This window comes from Artemia franciscana, chromosome 4, assembly GCF_032884065.1.
Source record: "Artemia franciscana chromosome 4, ASM3288406v1, whole genome shotgun sequence".
NCBI classification, from domain to species: domain Eukaryota; kingdom Metazoa; phylum Arthropoda; class Branchiopoda; order Anostraca; family Artemiidae; genus Artemia; species Artemia franciscana.
In genome coordinates, this window is record NC_088866.1 from 8,592,312 (window position 1) to 8,618,254 (window position 25,943).

Here is a 25,943-nt window from a genome sequence, read left to right on the forward strand (position 1 = left end):
CTCCACTCTAAGTGTTTTCCAAGATTTTAGGTTCCCCCCCCCTACAACTCCCCCCATTGTCATCAGATCTGGTCGGGATTTAAAACGAGAGCTCTGAGACACAATATCATTCCAAACATCAAATTTCATTAAGATCCAATCACCCGCTCATAAGTTAAAAATACTTCATTTCTTCTATTTTTTCCGAATTAACCGGCCCCCCACTCCCCCCCCATATGGTTAAATCGGGGAAACGACTATTTCTAATTTAATCTGGTCTGGTCCCTGATACGCTTGCCAAATTTCATCGTCCTAGCTTACCTGGAAGTGCCTAAAGTAGCAAAACCGGGACCTTGGGTTTCCCCCCTCCAACGCCCCCCAATGTCATCAGATCCGGTCGGAATTCAAAATTAGAGCTCTGAGACACAATATCATTCCAAACATCAAATTTCATTAAGATCCAATCACCCGCTCATAAGTCAAAAATACTTCATTTTTTCTTTTTTATGCGAATTAACCGGCCCTCCACTCCCCACCCCAGATGGTCAAATCGGGAAAACGACTATTTCTAATTTAATCTGGTCCGGTCCCTGATACGCTTGCCAAATTTCATCGTCCTAGCTTACCTGGAAGTGCCTAATGTAGCAAAACCGGGACCGACAGAATTGGCGATTGCTATATGTCACTTGGTTAATACCAAGTGCCATAAAAATTGCTCTGTCCAATTAAAAAAAAATGTTCTAACAATATAAGTTTCATTAAATCTAAATATCTCTATTTCTGGCAGAAAACTGGAGAAGTTAAATGGTTTGTCTAAGATTCCCAGGAAAGTAGGTGTTGGCTTTTAGTTTTTTGTTGCTTAATCAGATCTATTCTATAACCTATGCAAGTTAGGGCAAAATCGCCCAATTAATTCTGAATAGTTTGGCCATACGAACTAAAAAAGCTTATAATTGACAAGTTAGGATGATTCTTTCAGGTATCGAACAACCTTAAAGGAGGATTTCAAGCAGTACCTGTTTATTTTGTCAAGTATTTTGGTTGCTTTATTGGTATGGCTGAAGGATATTTATTTTTGGACTTTTGCTTCATGGAATGTGAAAACAAAATCCACCTGTCTCCCTTCTGGAAGGAGGTCCATCCAAGAGAGGCATCATCAAGGCCGCATCAAGGGAGAGGGGTTAGGAGGGATGTTCGAACATCACCCCCCAAATGTTTGTTCAGCTTGTAAAACATAACAAAATGAATATTCACAATTCTTTTATGCACACTTCTGAAGATTTTGTGACCCATGCGCGAAAAAATCCTTTTCCACCCCCTCCACCAAAAATAACCCTGGATAGGGAATTGGGTGTAATACTCGTCCTAAATCATGGATTTGAAATGAAAGCCCAAAAACCAATGATAGCCACAAGACACATTGATAGCAGTTGAAAAAAGGCCAGAAACCACATAGAAGTAACTTTACAGTTCATCACCAGACAGGCTACTATGAAGTATCCCAGCCTCCCTTAATTCCTAGCACCTGTCAGTAACCTACACAGAAGCCCACCTATGATTGCCAATTCCAAGAAGAAGCCATCCAAGATGAGGCTATCTACTGTCTTGGTAGTGTAAAAAAAAAAAAAAAAAAAACAAGAGATAAGAGCTCATATGGTACTTGTGACAAGGCAAGAAGAGCTAAGAGCCAAGAGCTCATATGGTATGAGCTCTAACAAAATTCTAAGAATCAATAGATTGATTTAAAAGGAAAATCAGAGGCTTAATGCCAGTCAGGATTTAAAATAAGAGCTCTGAGTCATGATGTCCTTCTAAATATCAAAATTCATTAAGATCTGATTACCCACTTGTAAGTTATAAATACCTCATTTTTTCTAATTTTTCCTCTCCCTTTAGCCCCCCAAATAGTCGAATCTGGGAGAACGACTTTATCAAGTCAGTTTATGCTTGTCCCTGACAAACCTACCAATTTTCCATCGTCCTAGCACGTCCAGAAGCACCAAACTCGCCAAATCACTGAACACCTCCCCCCAACTCCCCCAAAGAGAGCAAATCCAGTACGGTTACGTCAATCACGTATCAAGGATGTTTGCTTATTCTATCCACCAAGCTTAATCCTGATTCCTCCACTCCAAGTGTTTCCCAAGATTTCCCCCTCCAACTCTCCCCAACGTCAAAAGATCTGGTCAGGATTTTGAAATAAGAGCTCTGAGACATGAATTCCTTCTAAATATCAAATTTCATTATGATCCGATCACCTATTCGTAAGATAAAAATACCCGAATTTTCACGTTTTCCAAGAATTCTGGTTTCCCCCTCCAACTCCCCCCAATGTCAGAGGATCTGTTCGGAATTTAAAATTAGAGCTTTAAAGCACAAGATCCTTCTAAATATCAAATTTCACTAAGATCTGGTTACCCTTTCGTAAGTTACAAATACCTCATTTTTCCAAATTATCCCCCCCCCCCAACTCCACTAAAGAGAGCAGATCCGGTTCGGTTATGTCAGTCATGTATCTTAGACAGGTTTTTATTCTTCCCATTCGTATTCATCCTGATCTCTCTGCTTTAAGTATTTTCTAAGATTTCTGCCCCCCCCCCCCCCAATGATGCTGGATCTGGTTAAGATTTAAAATAAGAAATCTGAGCTACGAGGTCCTTCTAAATATGAAGTTTCATGAAGATCTGATCACTATTTCATAAGTTAAAACTACATCATTTTTTCTAATTTTTCAGAATTACCCCCCCCCCCCCAATAGAGCGGATCCGTTCCAATTATGTAAATCACGTATCTAAGACTTCTGCTTATTTTTCCCACTAAGTTTCATCCCAATCTCTCCAATCTAAGCGTTTTCACATGATTTTAGGTCCCCCCAAACTGCCCCTAATGTCACCAGATCCGGTCGGGATTTAAAATGAGAGCTTTGAGACACAATATCCTTCTAAATATCAAATTTCATTGAGATCCGATCGCCCGTTCGTAAGTTAAAAATACCTCATTTTTTTCTAATTTTTCAGAATTCACCCCCCCCCCAACTATCCCAAAGAGAGCGGATCCTTTCCGGTTATTTCAATCATGTATCTTGGACTTGTGCTTATTTTTCCCACCAAGTTTCATCCTGATCCCTCCACTTTAAGTGTTTTTCAAGATTTTAGGTTTCCCCCTCCTAACTCCCCCCAATGTCACCAGATCCGGTTGGGAATTTAAAATAAGAACCCTGAGACACGATATCCTTCCAAACATCAAATTTCATTAAGATCTGATCAACCATTCATAAGTTAAAATACTTCATTTTTTCTATTTTTTCTGAATTAACAATTTTACCAAGTGCCATAAAAACCAAGACCGTTCTTTTATATTGGAAGGCCAACTCCAGAGTACCCAAAAATATGTCTGTTTGGACAGCCAAAGCATTCAGAGTCTGGAGAGAAACCAATACAATGTACAAAGTACCATAGACTGAGTCACCTTCCTGAGCACTGCAAAGACAATACAGTTATATGCAGCATGTGTCCAGGTGAACATGAAAGCAATGACTATTAAATCAGCCTATACACAAAAACTGCAATGGTCCTCATTATTCTAATAACAAAATACTGTCAAATGTGCAAAAAAAGTGAATGTCTTAACATGATTAGAATGGTGGAAATCAAAGAGATACCAATCCCATTTGGTGCTTAAGAACTAACTAAGTATAAACATCAGACAACTAAATCCTCCAGTCCCTCCCCCATGCCCAGCTTCAAGTATCTCGTTTTCCCCTACATGAAGCATACTAAAGTCTTCATGGACACTGAGATTTTATCTAGTACTTGACAACAATCTTCAACCCTACCAGGTTTTCATCATTGAGGCCTGTGCAAGCCAACACTAGCTCCAAAAACAGCAACAGACAAGCAAGGCTCGCAAGCCTACTAGGGATCAGACAAAACTCAAAACCACCAGTGCTTATCAGCATATCCAACAAAATCACCAACCTTACAGCATACATCATAATAGCCACTTTACTTGTTCAAGCTAAAATACCCCAAAGACTCAAAGTAGTTACCACGAGACAACTAGCAACAAACTACTTATCAAAAAACATACTAGAGACTGTAGGACTAGGTTTAACCACAATCCTAAACAACCATCAGGCTCTCCACTACATGGCCAATGCACAAAGACAACATGAACAGCCATATGCTAAAGAACCAAATAGAAACATATTAAAGACTTCAAATGCACAGTCACTATCAAAAGAGAATAGAATGACTACTTCCATAAATCAAAGAATAAGACACACATGTTATCTGTTTCCAAGAAGTACACATTGACTGAGGAATAGCACACTTTTACTAAAAAGGATATAAATTCTATAGAAAAGATAGACTACAGAATATCAGGCAGGAAAGGAGGATGTATGGCTCTCCTTGTAAGAAAAGTACTAACAAAATAGTTATTTCAAAATTTCTATTGGACATGTATGGGGAGAACTGGCTGGGAGGGGGAGGGGCTAGCTGTCACCACTTTTGACTCACCAATGCCGATCCCTGGGTTCTGGAGGGTTCTGTCAACCCTGACGACACTGCTATATGATCTTAAAACTATTTTGAGTTAAATGAATATCTCAAAATTTGTAATTGGATGCAATTGGGGAAAAGAGGGCAGGGAAGGGGGGGGGGGGGGGCAAACTTGCCTAGCCCTAAGGCACACTTGCCTCAGGGCTTGGGAGATTGTGTCAACCCAAAACTTATTGTTATCTGTTTTTTCAATTATTTTGAACAAAATGGCTATCTCAAAATATTTATCAGATGCATTTAAAGAAGAGGGCATGATGGGGGGTCTAGTTGCCCTCTGAACACATTTGATTCTTAAAAAATAGAAGCAGCCCACCCCTTCCATAAAAAACTTATTTGCCCCTGGGACATAACTCACAGCTATTGCTCTGGACTCTGGGGGGTTGTTTCCACCCCAGAGTTTTAGTTATCTGATCATCAAACTTTTTTGGATGTAATGGCTATCTCTAATTCTTGAGTGGTGCATAAGAGGACAGGTTCTAGTTGCCCTCTGGCCACATTTGACTCTTAAAAAAGAGAACCAGTATTTTGCATTTCCAATAAAATGACCCTCCTCTGAAGTTTATACAATCACTCCTTCCACAAAAGCTCATTTGCTCCTGGGGCATAACTTACAACACTTGCCCCTAGGCTCTTGGGGTTGTTTTGACCCTGGAGTTCTTCTTATCTAGTCTTTAACCATTTTTAACAAAATGGCTATCTAATTTTTATTTATCAGAAGGATTTAGGAAAAAACGTCATGGGGGAGGGGGGCTGGTAGCCCTCCAATCACTTCTGACTCATAAAAAGCAAACTTTAACTCTTGATTTTCAATCAAATGAGCCTCCTCCAAAGTTTTTATGACCACCCCTTCCATAAAAACCCTATATCCCCCTGGATAATAGCTTACAACACTAGCCTCAGGGCTCTGGGGGATGTTGACCCAAAAGTTTTTGTTGTCTGATCTCTGGATTACTTTGAACAAAATGACTATCTCAAAATTTTGATTGAATGCACTAGGAGAAAAGAGAGTGTGTGTGGGAGGAGGGCTAGATGCCTTGTTATCACTTTGGACTCTTAAAAAGGGAACCATAACATTTGTTTTCTGATCAAATGAGTCTCCTCCAGTGTTTATACAACCAACCCTTCCATTAAAAATGCTATACTTCCCCAGGGCATAGCTTACAACTCTTGCCTTGGGGCTCCAGGGGATTGCATCAACTCTGAAGTTTTGTTATCTGATCCTTAGACTATTTTGAACAAAATGACTATCTCAAAATTCATATCAGATACATTTTGGGAACAATGGATGCAGGGAAGAGGATCTAGTTACCCTCTAATTGCATTTAACTCTTAAAAATTGAACTAGAACTTAAAATTTCCAATCAAATAAGCCCCCTCTGAAGTTTATACAAGCATCCCTTCCACACATGCTTTATATCTCCAAATTTTGAGTGGATTCATTTGGGGAAACAAGGGCATTGAGGGAAGGATAGTTGCCCTCTGATCACTTTAGACTCTTAGAGAAGGGAACTATAACTTCCAATTTCCAATCAAATGAGCCTGCTCCAAAGTTTTGACTTAAGAGTAATTTAAGAGTGATTTAACGGCTGATTTAAGAGTAATTTTGAAATATAAATTTAACATCTAATTAGTTTTAATTTTACCATCTGGGGCTCCAATAGGGGCTGAAAAAAGTCTGTCCTAGAAGTGAGTATTAGGCAATATTTGGGTAAATGTTTAGTTTTTGTTCCAAGTGCACTAAACTGAAAACTATGCTACAAAGCAGCATACTTTTCAGTTTGGAGCATTTAGAAATTCTAGCTAATTCCAGAAGCACATCCATTTCTGGTTAAGCCTTCTCATCTATGGGGCAAACTAAAAATGCATAAAGTGAGCTTGCTTACAGGTAACATTACCTATAGAGTGAAGCATATTAGTCCATGAGCACAGCAGGCAGTAGGGCAAGGTCTATTTTCTATATTTATTTAATAAACCTTGTTTGAGGTTTTTTTTTTAGTTTTATCACTCTTTACTGAATAAATATAGAATAGACACTTCACCCTACTACCTGTAGGGCTCATGGACAAATATTGTTTGCTCTATAGATAATGTTACCTGTAAGCAAGCCCACTTTACATATTTTTAGTCTCATTTGACGGGATTTTAGAAAGCTAAAAAATGGATGTGCTTCTCTAATAATGACAAAGAAACAATATGCAATGATCTGAATCTTGCTATATGCACTTTAGAGCACTTGGAACAAGACTAAACATTTACCTATATTTCTAAAGCATCAAGCAATGTAATCACTTTTTACCTATATGTAAAAATTTACAGTAACTTGACAATACCTTACTGGAGTATATTTTTTTTTGACCTGAATTCATTCACTTATCTCAACTAGTTTCTAATGTATTAATATAAATTTAGGCCTATTCAAAAGAAAACACAACCAAATTCTGAAAGTATCTTTGAAAATCCTAGAGATAGTCTACTTACTAGAATTGTTCCTAAGAGTATTTTTCTGCACCAATGCTTCACTTATAAAGGGCAAACATATGACCCAAATTATATATTTTCTAAGTATTTTTCTGTTTCTAGATTAGCCTAGGTCAATATTGCTTCTTTGCCATTAAATCTATTTGAACAAAAGAGTGACAATCAAGAAACAGAAAATTGGATGAGAAACATAGTATTTTGACTAGCCTATATATTTAATCATTAGGGGATGGGTATAAAAGTGCTTTTATACAATATGCAATGATTCAAATCTTGCTATAGGCTATGCAGTAATATGCACTTTAGAGCACTTGGAAAAAAACTAAACATTTACCTATATTTGTAAAGCATCAAGTAATGTATTCACTTTTTACCTAACTATATGTAAAAAATTTACAGTAACTTGACAATACTTTACAGGGGTATATTTTTTTTTTACCTGAATTCATTCACTTATCTCAACTAGTTTCTAATGTATTAATATAAAGTTAGGCCTATTCAAAAGAAAACACAACAAAATTCTGAAAGTGACTTTGAAAATCCTAGAGATATCCTACTTACTAGAATTTTTCCTAAAAGTATTTTTCTGTACCAGTGCTTCACTTATAAAGGGCAAACATATGACCCAAATTATATATTTTCTAAGTATTTTTCTGTTTCTAGATTAGCCTAGGTCAATATTGCTTCTTTGAAATTAAATCTATTTGAACAAAAGAGTGTCAATCAAGAAACAGAAAATTGGATGAGAAATATAGCCTATAATTTTGACTAGCCTATATCATTAGGGGATGGGGTATAAAAATGCTTTTATGAATGATATAAATATTATTTTAGGATTTTTTAAAAGCTGTTTTCAGAATTCTTTAGTCAAGCATTTGTTTTTCAGCAGTCCTAACTCTAGAAAAAAGACTAGCCTACTGTTTCCCAAATATACCTGACAAGAAGCTTCTTAACTTGAAACTATCCCTCTGTCCTACATTGCTTGTTTAACCAAACAAACAGCTCAAGTATAACTCCAAAGCAAAATACAACCAAACAGATAAACCTAGGCTACCTATCTGTTGATCAATTGGAAGTTCCTACAAGGATGAGAGGGGATCATTAATTTAACTGCCATATTCATGAAAATGGACTCTATGATTATTCTAAAGCAATAAGCTAGGCTATTTAGCGACCTACCATTTCAGAAAGTTTGGGCAGACCTAGGCCTACTTTCTTAGGCTTACAGTCAATGGTTCCTTCATCCTGAACAAAGGGGCTCTCAATCGGTTTCATTTTATACATTGAGTGGATTTCATCGAAGATAAATGTAGAAGAATCAATTATAGGCTTCATATGATACATTTTGAGGGAATTGTAAAAAGCAACTTTAGGCAAAGTTGCTGCTAAGTGGTAACTTTGCGCCAGAGAAAACTTGAAACGCGGAAAAATAAAACTAAATTAAATAATATCCATTTGATTGTATAGATCCTATATTTTGCTCTAAAAATATAATCTTGGGCAAGAGCTAGTTTAAAAAGAAATATATCTTGAAAACTAAATGATATTGCAATGTTTTCATTTCTGATTTCTCGTTTTTCTACTCAATGCAAAATTCGCCTTGTTTCATACTTAAATTCCGTATATTTGACAACGTCTAATGTCTGAAGTAGAAAATGGCGGGATGGGAAAGATGCTGAAAGCGGAATCAAGAATTGAGGTAAAAGAAAACGGAAAACATAAGCGTAAAGTGACTAATCGACATGTGCTTTTTGTTTTTAATTCAGAAAGATCTTGATTAGGCTTACTACCAAGAATTTTGAACTTCTTAGAATCTACTGAATTCTGACATACCCATGTCATTGGTTATTGTTCCAAATATATCTTCCAATACCCCAATGCCAAAAAAATCTCTTCCTTATGGGTAGGATATGCTTTTGGTTAGACTTAGGCAATAGTTGTCTTTATTAGCATCATTTATACAATATTTTGGTTAAAAACAGACACTAATTTGAGACTTGTTTACCATGACATCAAAGCTCTCACTTTGTCCTTTTAGGTATAAATTGGACTCACCCCAATTTAGCTGTCTCTAGGTTATTTCTAACCTATTTACAATTGTAATAGGCTAGTTTACCACACCTAAAGGAATAATGCTAAAAAAAACTGTTAGATGCCTTAGGCTATATTATGATAGCCTATCTCCAAATATCATGGTCACTTTTCTGACAGTACACCCTGTCCCTTCTGATGGTCTCAGATATTAGTCATAAATAATGCATTTGCTGCTGCTGTTTTTATCTTTTAATTACATCATGTCTTCTTTGTAAACTGTTTATTGCATGCTTGACCCAGTGAAATCCAGCTTTATATCAGTGCTTACTAGGCTATAGGGTAGAATTTTTGAATACAACTGTTATTCAATCATTGGTAGCAATAGAAAGAAACATGGTAATCTTATAAACAGATATATGCAGCATATTATAAATTAAAAAGTTCACTATTTTAGTGTTTTGTTAGTTTTATTATATATATCATGAGGCCTATAGATAGACTGTTTCCAAGACCATCAAGGGATAGGATGAAATTTCAGAAACATGACCATGATATTTGGAAGAGTATTAAATAATGAACCTGGTGCTACTTATTCTATTCTATAAGCATGTTTTCTTAAGAAGCCATCAAGCACTACATACTTACTTAGGCTACTTTGCTTAATAGGCTAGCATAAGCTAAAGAGCAATAAGTACCCTAGAATTAAGATATCTGGGCTTAAAAAACCAGCTAGCTTTAACCAGGCTCATGGCCTTTTATTCAATTTATAAGGAAATAATAGTAATCTCCTGCCATCTGGGGTACCATATCCCTTAACTGATGCAACTAAATACAATCTTAATGTAGGCCTAAAGTTTTTATAGCTTAGTTCTCATGAATATCATATATAGAATAAAGAGCAGAAAGAGGGTAGCCCCCTTCATTTATGAGATTATTTCTGTTCAGTTCTGATATATTTGAGGAGTGCCAATTCCCATAATGTTAGAGGGAAAAACTTCTCATTTTTTTTTTTTTTTTAATAGAGGGGCACAAAAAGGTCAAAATCTAGGGGAGTGGCAATTCTATTCTTCTCTTTTTGTTTTTCAATGAAAGAACCAAAAACGAATGTTTCCAAAATAAAGGGGGAAGAATTACCCCAAACTTGGAGCCTCTGTATTAGCTAAACTGTGCTGTAAAGGGTAGTTAGGCCTGTTGAAGGGTTGACAATCACTTTTCCTTCATAGGTTGAATAATTTCAGTTCACTAGCTAAACTTTACAGTAAATAATTTTTATGTAAGGGGGGACTAAAGGGAACTAGAGCCTCCTCAAATATAGGATTATTTCTATGTATGAAATTTAAATCTCCCTCTTTACTTTCATTTGAAAAATTTTATTTTCCATAAAGAGTAATTTTTGTTTTGTTCTAAGGCTAATGTTACTTTTACCATTCAATTGGAATGTTTTCTTTAATACTTGTTCTTTTACTTGAGATCAGATTATTTTCCAAATCATGCCAAGGCTTATCATGGTATTTACCCCTTCTATTTACACTAGTTTAGACTGTTTCTGCCTAATACTGTAAGAGGACTTCTCTCCATGTCTAGATTAGTATATATATTTTTTTGATAATTTTTTACCATTGTGTTTTGTTATATTTTTTCTAGAAGCAAGGTTTTGGGATTTTTTTTATATATCTATAATGAGGTAAAAAATGATATGACATTTTAGTGTTAGAAGATTAGCCTATGTATTGCTTGCTTTTGTTTAAATTAAGTATTACTGCTCTTTTACATTTCTCAAAATGGTTAATTTTTTCTATAATGTCTTAATTTGTGAAAATTGGAGAATTAATTAATATGGAGAATAATAATAGGAGAACAAAATTGATACATAAGGGTGTAGAAAGAACACTTGACTTGGTAAAAGAGAATCAAACACAGCTCTGAAAACAGAACTGACTGTTTATCCCTTAAACAGCTAGAATGTTTATGTCCACAGAAATTAATTTAAAAACCAAATATTGTTGGTATCTCCCCTGATCTTGCTTTTTGAGGCAGTCCAAAAAATAGTCATTAATCTTGATATTATTCTTTTGTGAGCTTCCTGTCACGTAATAGTGGTACCAATGATTTAAATTGAACTAATTTATTATTATTGAAAACTTTTTGATTTTTGTGCAACCACATCTTGCATAAAAACTAGTCTCATCCTAGTTTAATTATTATATTTACAACTCTAGGGTCTCACTAAACTCAGTCCTCTGGTACCCAGGCTAGTGTTCTGTTGCATCTGAAAGGAAGGTGGGAGTTTGCTCCTTTCAGTGCCCAGAGCTAGGATAATAGCATTCCAACACTGGTACAGTTCCCTGGGAAAACAAGAAAATAAAATAAGTGGCGAAAAATATCTCCCTGTGTGCAAGATAGTGATCAAATAAATATTTATTATCATTTGTTTTGTATAGGCTGTGTGTTTCTTTAGTAGTTAATGCACCACATCATGGCATTACAGCCTTTGAGAGCAATGCTAAGTTAAGTCAAAAGTCATTATGACATTGAGGTTGTCAAAATAGTGTATCTGTAATGTCTTAAGAATGGCTAAGGGTATTAAATTGAAACTCTTGGGAAAGGTGAGAGCAATATTGAATCATGTCAAAAGACACTAGCCTATGTGCATCTAGGTTGTCAAAAATGTATTTTCAATGTCTCAAGACTTCACTGACCATAAAACTTTCACAGACTGTTGAAGAGAATTTAAATTAAATTTAAAATTAAATCAAAAGAAGCCACTGAATGTATCTAGGTAGTCAAAACGACATATAAGTATCTTTAGTTTTTCAGAAGTAGTTATGGGCATTAGTTAAAACTTTCAGGGATTTTTGAAGTAAATCAAAAGACACTATGTTTATCCAGGTCATCAAAATGGCACATCTACAGCACCTCTGGAACAGCTGAGAGTATTACTTTGAAAGTGTTAATGGTGATTTGGGATTAAAACCAAAAGACTGTGTACATCCAGGTTGTCAAAATTAGGTGTCTGCAGTATATCAGGAATGGCTGAGGACCTTATTTTAAAATTTTTAGGGGGTTTTGAGGTGAAGGTTGAATAAACAGGTGTTTATTTGAATTAAACAGGGTTTGAGATAGTGCTGATATGTCAAAATTGCTTATCTGCTCTGTCTCAGGTGCAATATGTAATAAGTTGAAAATCTTTGGGACTATTGAGGGGAAGCTTAGTTAAATAAAAAGATATGACTTGTATCCAAGCTGTCAAATGGTTTATTTGTAAGTAAGGCTTTGCTAAGGGTAGCCTATTAAGTTGAAATTTATTGTCTATGTAAAAGACTATATACAGATATCTGTAACATCCGCAGAACAGAAATCAATTGTTGAGATAGGATGTTAAAAGTTTTACTGCCCTTTTTAAGAGCTGACAGTGATCGGAAGGCCACCAGTCCTCCTCTTGTGCTCTCTTTTTCTACACAGCCCCATAGATATCCAAGTATTATTACTATTTATTGACAACCTGTCTTTGTACAAAAAGAGAATGATGGAGCTAGCATTTTAAAATTACCATAAAATAAAACTTGGTAGGTAAAATTAGTAAAATAAGGTAAAATAGGTAAAATGAGGTACTCCGTAGGAAATACAGGTTAAAATTGGTGTTTAGAGTTACCCCATAGCTACAAGACCAGTTGAGCATTCCTGTTTAAGCATCCCTTTCAGCTTTTAATGCAACTTTTTAATGATTCTGATTTTCCTGGGCTTCAGAAAAGGTAATGTCCCTTCATCTAGAGTTTTGTCAATTTAATTAACTGTTTAGTTTGTCAATTTGATAATCTTGTGCCTAGGGTAATACATCATCAATTGGACAGTGCCTGATTTTAGACATCTATTTTGTAAATAAAAAATAGAATAAAATAAATTAATCAAATTTACTACAATAGGCCTATGGGAGTAGTCATTTTTTCTACATTTAAACCTAAGAAATGTTACCCTAACAGCCTTGTATATTTTAATAGCCCTATTCTGCCACATTCCTCATATCATAAACATATTATTTTCGATTTATTCATGCAAGTATCAAATACAAGTAAAAAAGAGGTTTGTAACACTTGGATGACTTTGATTAACTAACCACTGGATTGTAATAGCGGGAGATTCAGTAACTTTCAAAGTCATTAAGACTGTCTTCAGCAGGATTTGCTAGTAAATCTAGCTCTTCTCCTTCAGATTTGAATTCAGGTGGCCATGCCTTTTCTGAAGCCCTCCCCTCCAAACAAAATTCCTGAATACAGCCCTGAGGATTATATATCAATTTCTACCTCCACCCTCCCATAATCTCTCCCTTAGATCTAATTCTGTATTTATCTGATGATACTTCCAAAACAACTGCTGAAACACAAGGACAGTTAAACTAGAATAAGATTTTTTTAGACGCTGTAGAGCTTTCGTTTTCCAATTGACTGAGTGCCCTCCAAAGCTTCGTCAACCAGCTCTTCCACATGAATTGGCTCTTAGAAAAAAATAAAAGAACAAACATTAATACATTGAACCCTTATGGGTTTTCACTATAGGTATAGCTCCATTTTTAAAATTCAAGATTAATCAGGTGGTTGGCACCCCCACGCCTTTCGTTCTAAATGCTTTTGATCAAAATCTTGAGTTAGCCATTTTGTTCAAAATTCTCCAAATACCAAATAGCTATAGTTACAGGTTTGATCCCCCCAGCCCAGGGGAAATGGCTATAAGTTATACTAGCAGCCTATCATTAACATATAAAGCTTCTATGGCAGGCGTGGTTGTATAAATTTTGGAGGGAGTTCATTCAATCAGAAATCGAAATTTATTATGCCCTTTTTAAGAATCGAGAATGATCAAAAAGTAACACCCCCCCCCCTTGTAGCTTTTCCCACCAAATGCGTCTTATAAAATTTTGAAATCCCCACATTGTTCAAAATAGGTCTAAATTCAAATTACTATAACTTAGGGATTGAAAAATCCTCCATAGCACCCAGAGAAAGGATTGTAACTTATTTAAGTTGCCCATTATTCGAATATAAGCTTTTGTGGAAGGGTTGGTTGTATCAACTTTGGAGGGACTCATTTAATCAGAAATTGAAACTTTTAGTTCTTTTTTTAAGAGTAAAAAGTGATGAATGGGCAATCAGCCCACACCCTACCTTCCCAAAGGGCATCGGATCAAAATTTTTAGATAGCCATTTTGTTCAAAATAGTTCAAACGCCATAGAAATATGTTTCCGGGTTTGAACCCCCCCCCCTCCCGCAACCCCAGGGAAAGGGCTCTGAGTTATGGAACTTGCTTGTTGTTACTTTGATACTGTGTTCGCCTTGATACCTTCTTTTCTTAGATGCTTTCTTTACTTTAGTACTTTGACGCTAGTTTTGATACTTTGATGAAAGTTCAATGTTAAAAAAAAATTCAAAAGACATTTTCTAGCAACTTGAAACCTTTTGCAATTAAAAATGAACAAAATTTGATAAAATTTTTTTTTTTTGAAAAAAAGTTTTCAAAGAAAAGTAAAGGGCATATTAAACTTAAGGTCAGCAGATACAAATACCTGTACAAATTCAGAATAGAAACGGCAAGAAATCACTATTGAAAATAAATAAAACCCAAGAAGAACAGAAATTAAATAAACAATCATGGCAAGCAAACATACAATATGTACTAATATAAATGAATAAATAAATCTTAAAACGAGTAAAATTTAAATCAAACTTGAAACAAACAAAAACCACTAGAAACAAGAGTTTGAGTTTTGCCTCTTTCTCTAACTGTAAAAGTCTAAAACCTATTGCTTCATTGATGCTTTACTGAAAACGAATTACTTTCCAATAATATTTTCTTTTTTTATTACAACATAGAAAATAAACATAAAAATTAGAATATAATTAAATTTTGAAGTGGTGAGCTTTCAGCAGTCGGTATTGTTACATATCATTTAACAATATTCAATTCAATTTAAACAATATTGAATATTAGAAATATTCAATTTAATTTTATTAGTTATTTCCAAGACTGTTCAAGACGCATAGTTTTCAGTAAAGCACCAATGGTGCAGCAGGTTTTAGACTTTTACCGTCAGAGAAGGAGGCGAAACCCAAATTCTTGTTTGTAGTGATTTTTGTTTGTTTCAAGCTTGATTTGCATGTTCAATTAGAGTTTCTTGCGTTTTAAGATATATCTATTCATTTATATTAATATCTATTGTATGTTTGTATGCTCTGATTGTTTATTTAATTTCTTTTCGTTTTGGGTTTCATTTGTTCTTTAATAGGAATTTCTTTTAGTTTATTCATTTATGTTAGTACTTGTTAAATGTTTCTTTGATATGATTGTTTGTTTAATTTCTCTTCGTTTCGAGTTTCATTTATTCTTTAATAGTGATTTCTTGTCGTTTCTAGTATGAATTTTAGCGGGTATTTGTATCTGCTGATCTTAAGTTTAACGTGCCCTTTACTTTTCTTTGGAAAACTTCTTTTTCGGAAAGTTTTTTTTTTTCAAATTAATAACTCAAGAATGGAACTTAAGCTGGAAATTAAAGCGTCTATGTTGAAAAAAAAAAGTGTTGACACTATACAGGGGTATACACTATACAAGGGTATGTTCCCAGAATAGAAATGAGTCATTGAAATGGGGTATGAGAAATTTTACTACCCTTTTTAAAATTTGAAAGGGACTGCAGTGCAACCAACCTGTGCTTCTGTGTACTTTTTCATACAAAGCCCCCCAATGCCCCAAAGATATAAAATCCCAATTTGGATATCTGATTGCTGTTCTCTTAGCCCTTAGCTGCTGGCTTAGTTTATACCATTAACTGTTCCTCAGATATTGCACATATGCCATTTTGACAACCTAAATGCAATTAGTGTCTTGTGATTTAGTTCAACATTCTCTGACAGCTCACTCCCCAAGAGAGATGACCCCCACAATCCCTAGGACAAGGGCCATAAATAATACAGGTAGCTCATTAATTATACAGAAAATTTATGATGGAAAAGGATGGAATATTAGAACCGTGGTTGCCAATTGGCTCAAAACTTTTCGAGATTATTCTTTGGGCCGAGGAAATTATCTGTGCAATTGGTGGGAGTAGGGGGACTTTTTAAAATTTTTAGAATCTCTTTACTTCCAACTAGATGCATTTTGAGTGAGCTCTTAGAGATTGTTTGCTTGGACACTATTAGTTGAGTTTTCCAAAATTGCACTCTGGAAACGACATTTAGGAAATCAAATGATGTGCATGTAATTTTTTCATATTATTTACAATATCTTGGAAATGGCGTAAAAGATTAAGTTGCAACGCATAGAAAGTATTGAGTCTTGTGGATTTACTATTTCGGCTTGGGGTGGGTGGGTGTAAATTGATGTAAATTGGTGGGTCTCATTTATCATTCATAGCAAGTTTTGTTTGCTTTAAGTTTCAATTATTATCTGAGTTTGTTTCTGCTTGTCTCTCAGTCTCATTATATTGTAACAAAATTGACGGAATCTCAAGCATCGTCAAGGTCCAATGACTTGGACACATCTTACACCACTCCAATGCCCTTAATTGTGGTTGCTGAGTAGTTACCAGCATATTCCAGAAGACAAGAAGAATAGCGAAAGAAGCCATGCATACTTGTTAAGCAAGATATGGATTCAGATTATGGTTTATGCAAGTTCAGACACAACTAAGAACAAATACTGGGTGAAATTGATATATTCTCGCGGATCAACAAGCTTCATTGGCTATAACACACTTTACATTTCTCTGAAGGTTAATTCTAGTTGCTGAATCCTTACCAACATGGCACAGAAGACAAGAAAGATATCTAAAAAGGGATGGATACTAGTTAAGCAGATGTGGAGCCAGCTTGAGGTTTCTGTAAATTCAGACACAGCTGTAACTGACTAAAGTTTGCCAAAAACTTGGCATAAGACTGACAATAATGAACAACTCTCATTCAGAAGCTTTGTTCAGATCGAAGATGAGGCAGAAGCAACTGAGTCTGGTACGAGTACAAGTAAATAAGTAAATAAAAACACCAGTTGAAAATCGTTGACCTTATTTACATTATTTATTGTATTAAATTATTTTTTTTTAATTGTCAAATGATGTTTCTGAGTTTTTTTTTGTTTTGAAAAGTATGACTTAAGAGTTGTTTATTTTGTAAGGTAACGAACTTGCAGTTTTTAAAGTCACTTATTTGAGTGTTGCCCTTCAGGGCTTATAGTAGCATTTTTTATTTTGTAATAGAAGTACAGTCTATTCTTTGGGCTTCAATCAGTTTATATTTTGACAATTAACTTCAATATTTTTTATGAAGAAATGAATTCTGATTATTTATTTTCTAGGTTGCTTTTTAGAAAGGACAAAGTTCATCTGGATTAACCTGGTCTATTATAGTGTATAGCTAAAGGATATGAGATGTCTTCTAGAAAGACATTATCTCAGAATGGACAGACACCAAGAAGTCAAAAAAAAGGAAGTGTTGCTAAAGCTTTAGGTGTAGCTATACCTATAGAAAAGCCAAAATGGTTTAAAGAAAGAGAAGCCATTGGAACACCAGCCTCTACTAAGAAAGTGAGAACAAAGAAAGGAAAAATAAAAATAAACTCAACCAGAGATAGTGTTTCTGTTTTAAAAACAGCAAGGACAGTTACGAAACGTAAATCTAAAAAAGATCCAGAATATGATGAAGAAACTGAATATCATTATGGGTCTGATTTTGATGGTGAAAATGGGGAATACCAAAGCTCAGAAGACTATGAAAGTGTTGAATCAGATGAAGAGTTTGAAGAACCTGACATTGTCTCTGATAGTTTAAGTAGTGAATTGTTTGATGGTTGGCAAAAACCTCCCACTCCTCTCCCATATTGGCTTAGAGATGAGGAAATCTATCCTCTTATCATTCCAGAAACATCACATGACTTGCTATTAGATCCTGAAATTTCTCTTAAAGCAGCTGGGATATATGAAGTACTACGACGGTTTTCATCCATTGTTAGACTATCCCCATTTCGTTTTGAAGATTTTCTTTCTGCAATTCAAGCTGAAGAGTTCAGTAATTTAATTGTAGAAATTCACATGATGCTCTTGAAAGCACTGCTTCGTGAAGAGGAGCTTCAACAAACTGTTTTTGGTCCTATTGATTTGAAAGATGGCATAAATTCTATGCTATATTTCATGGATGCTATGACATGGCCTGAAGTTTTGCACCTTTATTTACAGAGTGATAAAATGTTTCAGGTACCTCTTGATATTGTTGAAAAGTGCAATTATCCATTTACCAGTGTTGAAAATCGACTTGAAGTTATTGGTTTTTTGGTGAATCAATTTTTGCTGACAACACCTGTGAGAGAACACTTGGCTTCTGATGGAAATGTGATATATGAAGATCATTGTCGAGTGTGTCACCGTCTTGGAGATCTATTATGTTGTGAAACATGCCCAGCTGTCTATCATCTTGCATGTATTAGTCCAAGGATTGAGGGGCTTCCTCCAGATGATTGGAAATGCCAAGTCTGCTTAAATCATAATAAGGTATGAATCAAACTAGCTTTTTAAACTTTTAATTTTGGGGATTCAAAAAGCTGAAAGAAATGGGATTCATATGAAAATTGCATGAGATTATGGGAGAGATCATGAGGGTTATATAGTAAGGAATGTGCTAGCCTGCCTCCTGTTCTGTCGCTTTTTCATAAGTATTTTGCAATTTTTTTTCGAGTTTTCGAAGCATGGGCAGTCAAAGAAAATATTTATTTGGTAAATTCAGCATTACAGATGAGATTAGCTTCAATCAAAGGGTATTTTGACAAATAAACCAATAATGCTTTCCAGGGCAAGTTGTGGTTGTTCAATGAATATATGATTTAAATTTTATGAGTATGTGTCCTTACCGTACTTATTCTTTACTCTAATAAATTAGCTTAGTTTATGGAAATCATGATTACCTGGGGTTGGAGTCTGCACCATGTGGCCCTCCCCAATATTCACGGCTATATGCAATCCTAAATGGCATCATTTTATATGCCTTATATGATTTACGATGTCCTCTATGACTGCACACAGTCATGAATATTGTGATAGGCACTGTGTGAATATGCAGTGTGAATATGTGATGGGCACATGCTGCAGTCTCCAACCACAGATAATCACGATTTTCGTAGATTGTATTGCTATGACAACAAAAAGAAAGAAGAAATTGACTGAAAAAAAACTAATATTATTTGCTATTCAAGATTACGATGAAAGATTCTCATATTTACTGGTGAAATTTCATCTTTGTATTCTTGCATTCAAGAACAAAATATTTGACCATGTTTATGTGTTTGGATTTTTTGTGTGAACCAATAGCTTAATATTTTTTACTGATTGACAACAAAGAAATTTTGAACCTATTTGTTGCATATATATATATATACTAGCTGTTGGGGTGGCGCTTCGCGCCACCCCAACACCTAGTTGGTGGGGGCGCTTCGCGCCCCCCCCCCAAGCCCCCCGCGCGCGTAAGTCGTTACGCGCCATAATAGTTACGCGCCATTGTAGTTGTGTCCCTATGTCCCACCTGTGAATATAGATAGATATCTATATATATATATATATATATATATATGGTTTTAACTACGTAAAACTTGCGAATATACAACATTCTTTGCTGTCCCATTGTCTTTGCATATAAATAGATTGTCAGGTTTACCGACTCTTGAACATGCAACATATAATGGTCCATGGGAAAACAATCTGTATTCAGATCTATACCTCATGATTCTAATGATTGCCCTTGAGCTTTGTTGATGGTGATTGCTAATCGACCATTCCCTGTCCCGGTGTCCCGGTCGTCATTTACATCCCCCTGTTTCCCCCGGTGTCCCCGTTGTAGTTGTGTCCCTGTGTCCCGGTCGTCATTTATATTCCCTGTGTCCCGGTCGTCATTTGTATCCCGGTGTCCCGGTCTGTATATACATTCGTTTTTTAGTTTTGTTTTTCTCCTTTATTTTTTTCCTTTTTTTTCTTTTTTAGCTTATTTAGATTTTTAGATTTTTTAGTTTTTTTTATTAGTTTTTAGTTTTTTTTTCTTTTTATTTTTATTTTTTTTGTCCCGGTCGTCATTTATATCCCCCTGTTTCCCCCGGTGTCCCCGTTGTAGTTGTGTCCCTGTGTCCCGGTCGTCATTTATATTCCCTGTGTCCCGGTCGTCATTTGTATCCCGGTGTACCGGTCTGTATATACATTCGTTTTTTAGTTTTGTTTTTCTCCTTTATTTTTTTCCTTTTTTTTTTCTTTTTTAGTTTATTTAGATTTTTAGATATTTTAGTTTTTTTATTAGTTTTTAGTTTTTTTTTCTTTTTAGTTTTTTTGTAGTTTTTAACTTCTTTTTAGTTTTGTTAATTTTTTTTTTTACTTATGTCCTGGTCGTCATTTATACTCCCTGTGTCCCGGTGCTTTGTTGATTGCTAATCGAACATTCCTTTTGTCCTGGTCGCTTTCTCTTTGAGTGTCGTCATTTATTTTTTTCTTTTTTAGTTCTTTTAGTTTTTACCTTTTTTAGTTTTTTTTAGTTTTTTAGATGAAATTTTTTTTTAGTTTTTTCCTTTTTTTCTTTTTAGTTTTTTATTGGTTTTTACCTTTATGTTAGCTTATTTTTCAGTTTTTTCCTTTTTTTTTAGTTTTTTTTTATTTTTTATTTTTTTTAGTTTTTTACCTTTTTTTAGTTTTTTTAGTTTTTTTAGTTTTTTTAGTTTTTTAGCTTTTTTACTTTTTTTTATTAGTTTTTAGTTTTTTTGTAGTTTTTGCCTTTTTTTAGTTTTTTCAGTTTTTTTTTTAGTTTTTTATTGGTTTTTACCTTTATTTTAGCTTATTTTTCAGTTTTTTCCTTTTTTTTAGTTTTTTTTAGTTTTTAGTTTTTTTAGTTTTTTACCTTTTTTTAGTTTTTTTAGTTTTTTTAGTTTTTTAGCTTTTTTATTTTTTTTATTAGTTTTTAGTTTTTTTTGTAGTTTTTGCCTTTTTTTAGTTTTTTTTAGTTTTTTAGCTTTTTTATTAGTTTTTAGTTTTTTTTGTAGTTTTTGCCTTTTTTTAGTTTTTTTAGTTTTTTAGCTTTTTTATTTTTTTTATTAGTTTTTAGTTTTTTTTGTAGTTTTTGCCTTTTTTTAGTTTTTTCAGTTTTGACGTCACCTGATCCAGTTTTTTCAGGTGACGTCACCTGATCCACGATCCACAGATCCACAGACAACTTATTTTTATATATATAGATAGTTTTTTTTTTTTACTTATGTCCTGGTCGTCATTTATACTCCCTGTGTCCCGGTGCTTTGTTGATTGCTAATCGAACATTCCTTTTGTCCTGGTCGCTTTCTCTTTGAGTTTCGTCATTTATTTTTTTCTTTTTTAGTTCTTTTAGTTTTTACCTTTTTTAGTTTTTTTTAGTTTTTTAGATGAAAATTTTTTTTAGTTTTTTCCTTTTTTTCTTTTTAGTTTTTTATTGGTTTTTACCTTTATTTTAGCTTATTTTTCAGTTTTTTCCTTTTTTTTAGTTTTTTTTTATTTTTTATTTTTTTTAGTTTTTTACCTTTTTTTAGTTTTTTTAGTTTTTTTAGTTTTTTAGCTTTTTTACTTTTTTTATTAGTTTTTAGTTTTTTTTTGTAGTTTTTGCCTTTTTTTAGTTTTTTCAGTTTTTTTTTTTTAGTTTTTTATTGGTTTTTACCTTTATTTTAGCTTATTTTTCAGTTTTTTCCTTTTTTTTAGTTTTTTTTAGTTTTTATTTTTTTCGTTTTTTACCTTTTTTTTAGTTTTTTTAGTTTTTTTAGTTTTTTAGCTTTTTTATTTTTTTTATTAGTTTTTAGTTTTTTTTGTAGTTTTTGTCTTTTTTTAGTTTTTTTAGTTTTTTAGCTTTTTTATTAGTTTTTAGTTTTTTTTGTAGTTTTTGCCTTTTTTTAGTTTTTTTAGTTTTTTAGCTTTTTTATTTTTTTTATTAGTTTTTAGTTTTTTTTGTAGTTTTTGCCTTTTTTAGTTTTTTCAGTTTTGACGTCACCTGATCCAGTTTTTTCAGGTGACGTCACCTGATCCATCCACAGACAGACAACTTATTTTTATATATATAGATATATACATATATATATATATATATATATATATATATATATATATATATATATATATATATATAAGCCAATGTTGATATATATATATATCAACATTGGCCAGAAATCAACAAGTTTAAATGGGGAAAATACCATTCAAGGCCAGGCAGTATATTACAACACTTTCATAATTACATCTCTATGACTCAGTCGTTCAAAGCCTGTTTTTATTATTTTTTACTACTTTGGACCATGGTTTGCTCATTAACAGGTTGTAGCAATCATTATGAGCTATTTGTATAGTTTGGGGTCATTGGCTCTGGGTCTGCATGGATTACATTTCCCTGCAGGTATGGTCTTGGATCCTTAAATTGTTCTAATTAAAATGGCTATCTTGAAATTTTTACATATTGGGCCTTTAAAGGGTTCCAGGTTTCCCACTGACCATATTGGGCTCTTAGAAAGGACTGTGAAATTTTTATTGATAATCTAGTTATCTTTCCCTAAAGTTTATAAACATTCTGCATGATGCAGCAAAGAAAAAGGGAAGGAAATTTTCCTTTAAATCTTTCAACAATATTGCCTTGACTATAAAAATAACAAAATACTAATATAGAGTATAACCCAAAATAATAAAATAATAATACAGGGTATAATAATAATGTATTATTAACTTCATAATACCATCTTTAATAGGTTGCAGCTACAGCTGCGATCATGATAGGCTATTTGTATAGTTTTTGGTTATTGTCCATGGAGCTGCATGGTTTTTATTTTCCTGGAGGCATAATCTTGGATCTTTAAGTTTTTATGATTAAAATGACTATCCTGACATTTTTGCATATTGGGTCTTTAAAAGGTGCCAGCTTGCCCACTAACCAGATTAGGCTCTTAGAAAGGGTTATAGAATTTTGTATTGGCGATCTAGTTATCCTTTCCTCAAGTTTATAACCATTCTGCATGACGTAGCAAAGAAAATGGGAGGAAATTTCCATTTTTTGTAAATCACCTCAATCCTACTACATAAATGAGGTCAAAGAAATGTTTACTAATAAACCGAAAAATTAGTACTCCAATGTTTAAAAGCTGTGTGGTAAGAGGCTAGAGCAGCTTAACTTCAACCTACCTGAGTCCCTTGACGTTACGGCCAATAATCTTACCAGATTCCTTACTTCCATTGTCTTTCAATGCCTTCCAGCATTGTCTTATCAATTACTAACAGGCGATCTCTCCCTTCTTATCCATCTGTTTCCTCGTCTGAGATAGAAAGAAGGATTGGGAAACCAAGAAAAACGACTGTTTCTCCTTTGGATATTCTGTTTCCTCTTATTAGTGCTTTCAGTGACTTCCTTTCAAAGCCTTTGTCTGTCATTTTCAGCAAGATTAACGAGTCTGAACAAATTTCAACAATATGCAAGTAGGGTTTCATAACCCCTTTGATAAAAAAAAAAAAAAAAAAGAAAACCTGGTTTGAAGACGTTTGTCCTAACATTCTCACTCCTATATTCTCGAAACTATATGAAAGATTCCTTGTAGATTGGCTTAAGGAAGAAAATTCTACCTGTTACTGACCTGAGTCAATTTGGGAACCTCAAATCCACTTTATTCTCCCACTAACTTGTTTCTTTTATCAATCGCACAGGGAAAATCCCCGAAAAGCGTAATTCCTGGCTAAATTTAATTCCTAGTGACCTTCAGGAAGCATTTGACCTTGTTAATCGCAATATTAGTTGAGAAACTTGTCATTAAATTCAATATTGATTCTTCCCTGGTGAAATTGGTTGCTTCCTTCTTATCAAATAGATCAGGGGGTAGTCAAATGAACAGAATCCTTATTCTAATTATCTCCCTGTCCTAAATGCAATACCCCAAGGTGCTCTCCTAGGTCCCTTCCTCTTTTCAATTATGATTAACAGCGTCGCTAAGGAATTTCCTGGAAGATAGAAATTTTTCAATGGCGTAATGGTTGTTGAAACTTGCTTCAGAAATTTAATAAGCAATCCTATGAGCATCCTCAATGTATTTGGGGATGATGCCTCGGACTTAGCCATGACACTAAACCCCTCTATGTCCTTAAATCCTCTCCCTGTTTTCTTAATCCTATTGCTCCTGAAATTGCTTTATCCTCCTTTAAGTTACTTGACGTCACAATTTCTTCTAATTGAAAGTGGGACGTCCATATTAAAGATATCATCCATAGAGCGAATGCGTCTCTCCCTCCTTAAGCTCCTAAATAAATTTACCATCGCCCCTTCCCTTCCTTAAGGATTTATACTTCATTTGTTCGCCTGCATCTCGAATATTCTTGTCCAGTTTGTCCATTTTTATCTTGTCTCCATTTGCTGCTTTACTTCCTGATATGAAAAAACCTTTGTATTCTTCATTACAGAAATAATGAGCAAAGTATCCTGCTAATTTTTTTATTAGATGGTGGTGCTGCCCAGGTTTTCGTATTTATGCGCTTGTTTTGTCCCCCTCCTCTCTCTATTTTGTGGCCCTTTAACTTTTTTATCTGTATTTTTTCACTCTTTTTTGTATTACTGTGTTTATTCGCTTGTTTTGTCTCCCTTTTTTTATAATGCCCGTTTTGATTTTCATAACATATACTGTATTTATTTTATTTATTTTTTAGTTTAGATTGACCTTTTTTTTTATCTTTTTAACTTTTTAATTGATATTTTACAATTAAATTATTAACTTACTAATGATTATTCATTTCGTTTTTTCTTTTTTTTTGTTTTGGCATTTTTGGCCAGTTTTCCAGTTTTAGTGTTTATTAAATAAAAAAAAAAGTCTTTTTAAATGAAAGTAAGGAGTGACATTAAAACTTAAAACGAACAGAAATTACTCCGTATATGAAAGGGGCTTTTCCTCCTCAACGCCCGCTCTTTACGCTAAAGTTTGACTCTTTCTCTTAACTCTACTTCTTAAAACAGTAAAAAACTTTAGCGTAAAGAGCGGGGCTTTGAGGAGGAAAAGCCCCTTTCATATACGGAGTAATTTCTGTTCGTTTTAAGTTTTAATGTCGCTCCTTACTTTAATTTAAAAATACTTGTTTTTTTATTTAATTTCTGGACGTTTTTTAATTAATGCATGTTTTGATCTTGGCTCTTTGCACATAAATAATTAAAACGAAATTTGCATATGATTTTTTTTTGGCTGAATGGCTTTCTCATAGTTTTAATCGGAAGATTTTGAGAAAAAAGGAGAGAGGGAGGAAGCCTAGTTGCCCTCCAATTTTTTGATTACTTAAAAAGGCAACTAGAACTTTAAATTTTTTTACGAACATTTTCATTATTGAAAAATAGACGTAATTTACGAATTAACTTACGTAATGAACTTCTATATTCGTATGTTTTTATTGCGTGTATGAGGGAGTTCACCCCTCGTCGATACCTCGCTCTTTACACTAAAGCTTAAATTCTGTCCCAACTGCTTAAGAATGACCCTTGAATCACAAAGGCCGTAGAATAAATAGTTGAAATTACTAAAAATACTTTAGCGTAAAGAGCGAGGTATTACGAGGAGGTAAACCCCTCATATGCGCAATAATTTCTGCTCGTTTTAAGTTTTAATGCTGCTCCTCACTTTCAGTAGAAACAAACTTTTCATATTTATTTTTTCAATGTTTTTTTTTAATAATGCTAAAAAATCCTGCGCCCCCTTCATTGAAAGTCTCTTCCCCCATGAGAAGTTTTTTCATGGAAAGATCCTCCCACGTAACCCCCCCCCACCTCAACTCTCCCTCCAAAGCCAAAAAACTCCCCCTGAAAACGTCCGTACACTTCCCAGTAACCATTACTATATGTAAAGACAGGTCAAAGTGT

At 34.1% G+C, this 25,943-nt stretch overlaps 2 protein-coding genes across 6 annotated transcripts in view; one reads left to right on the forward strand and one right to left on the reverse strand.

Annotated features, from left to right (window-relative positions):
- The window catches only part of LOC136025947 (aminoacyl tRNA synthase complex-interacting multifunctional protein 2-like), a 41,553-nt gene extending 33,132 nt beyond the window's left edge, over nucleotides 1-8,421 (reverse strand). For 2 of the 5 annotated variants that reach the window (XM_065702044.1, XM_065702046.1), the window contains exon 1: nucleotides 8,199-8,421. In XM_065702044.1, coding sequence (XP_065558116.1) covers nucleotides 8,199-8,363 — 165 coding nt within the window. In that variant the 5' untranslated portion in view covers nucleotides 8,364-8,421. The remainder of the gene's footprint in view (nucleotides 1-8,198) is intronic. The other 3 variants (XM_065702047.1, XM_065702050.1, XM_065702049.1) reach the window with 2 other exon arrangements.
- A 215-nt stretch (nucleotides 8,422-8,636) lies between these two features.
- LOC136025688 (nucleosome-remodeling factor subunit NURF301-like) overlaps nucleotides 8,637-25,943 on the forward strand; it is a 168,606-nt gene continuing 151,299 nt past the window's right edge. Inside the window, exons 1-2 of the mRNA XM_065701666.1 lie at nucleotides 8,637-8,718; nucleotides 17,392-18,580. Coding sequence (XP_065557738.1) covers nucleotides 17,465-18,580 — 1,116 coding nt within the window. The 5' untranslated portion in view covers nucleotides 8,637-8,718; nucleotides 17,392-17,464. The remainder of the gene's footprint in view (nucleotides 8,719-17,391; nucleotides 18,581-25,943) is intronic.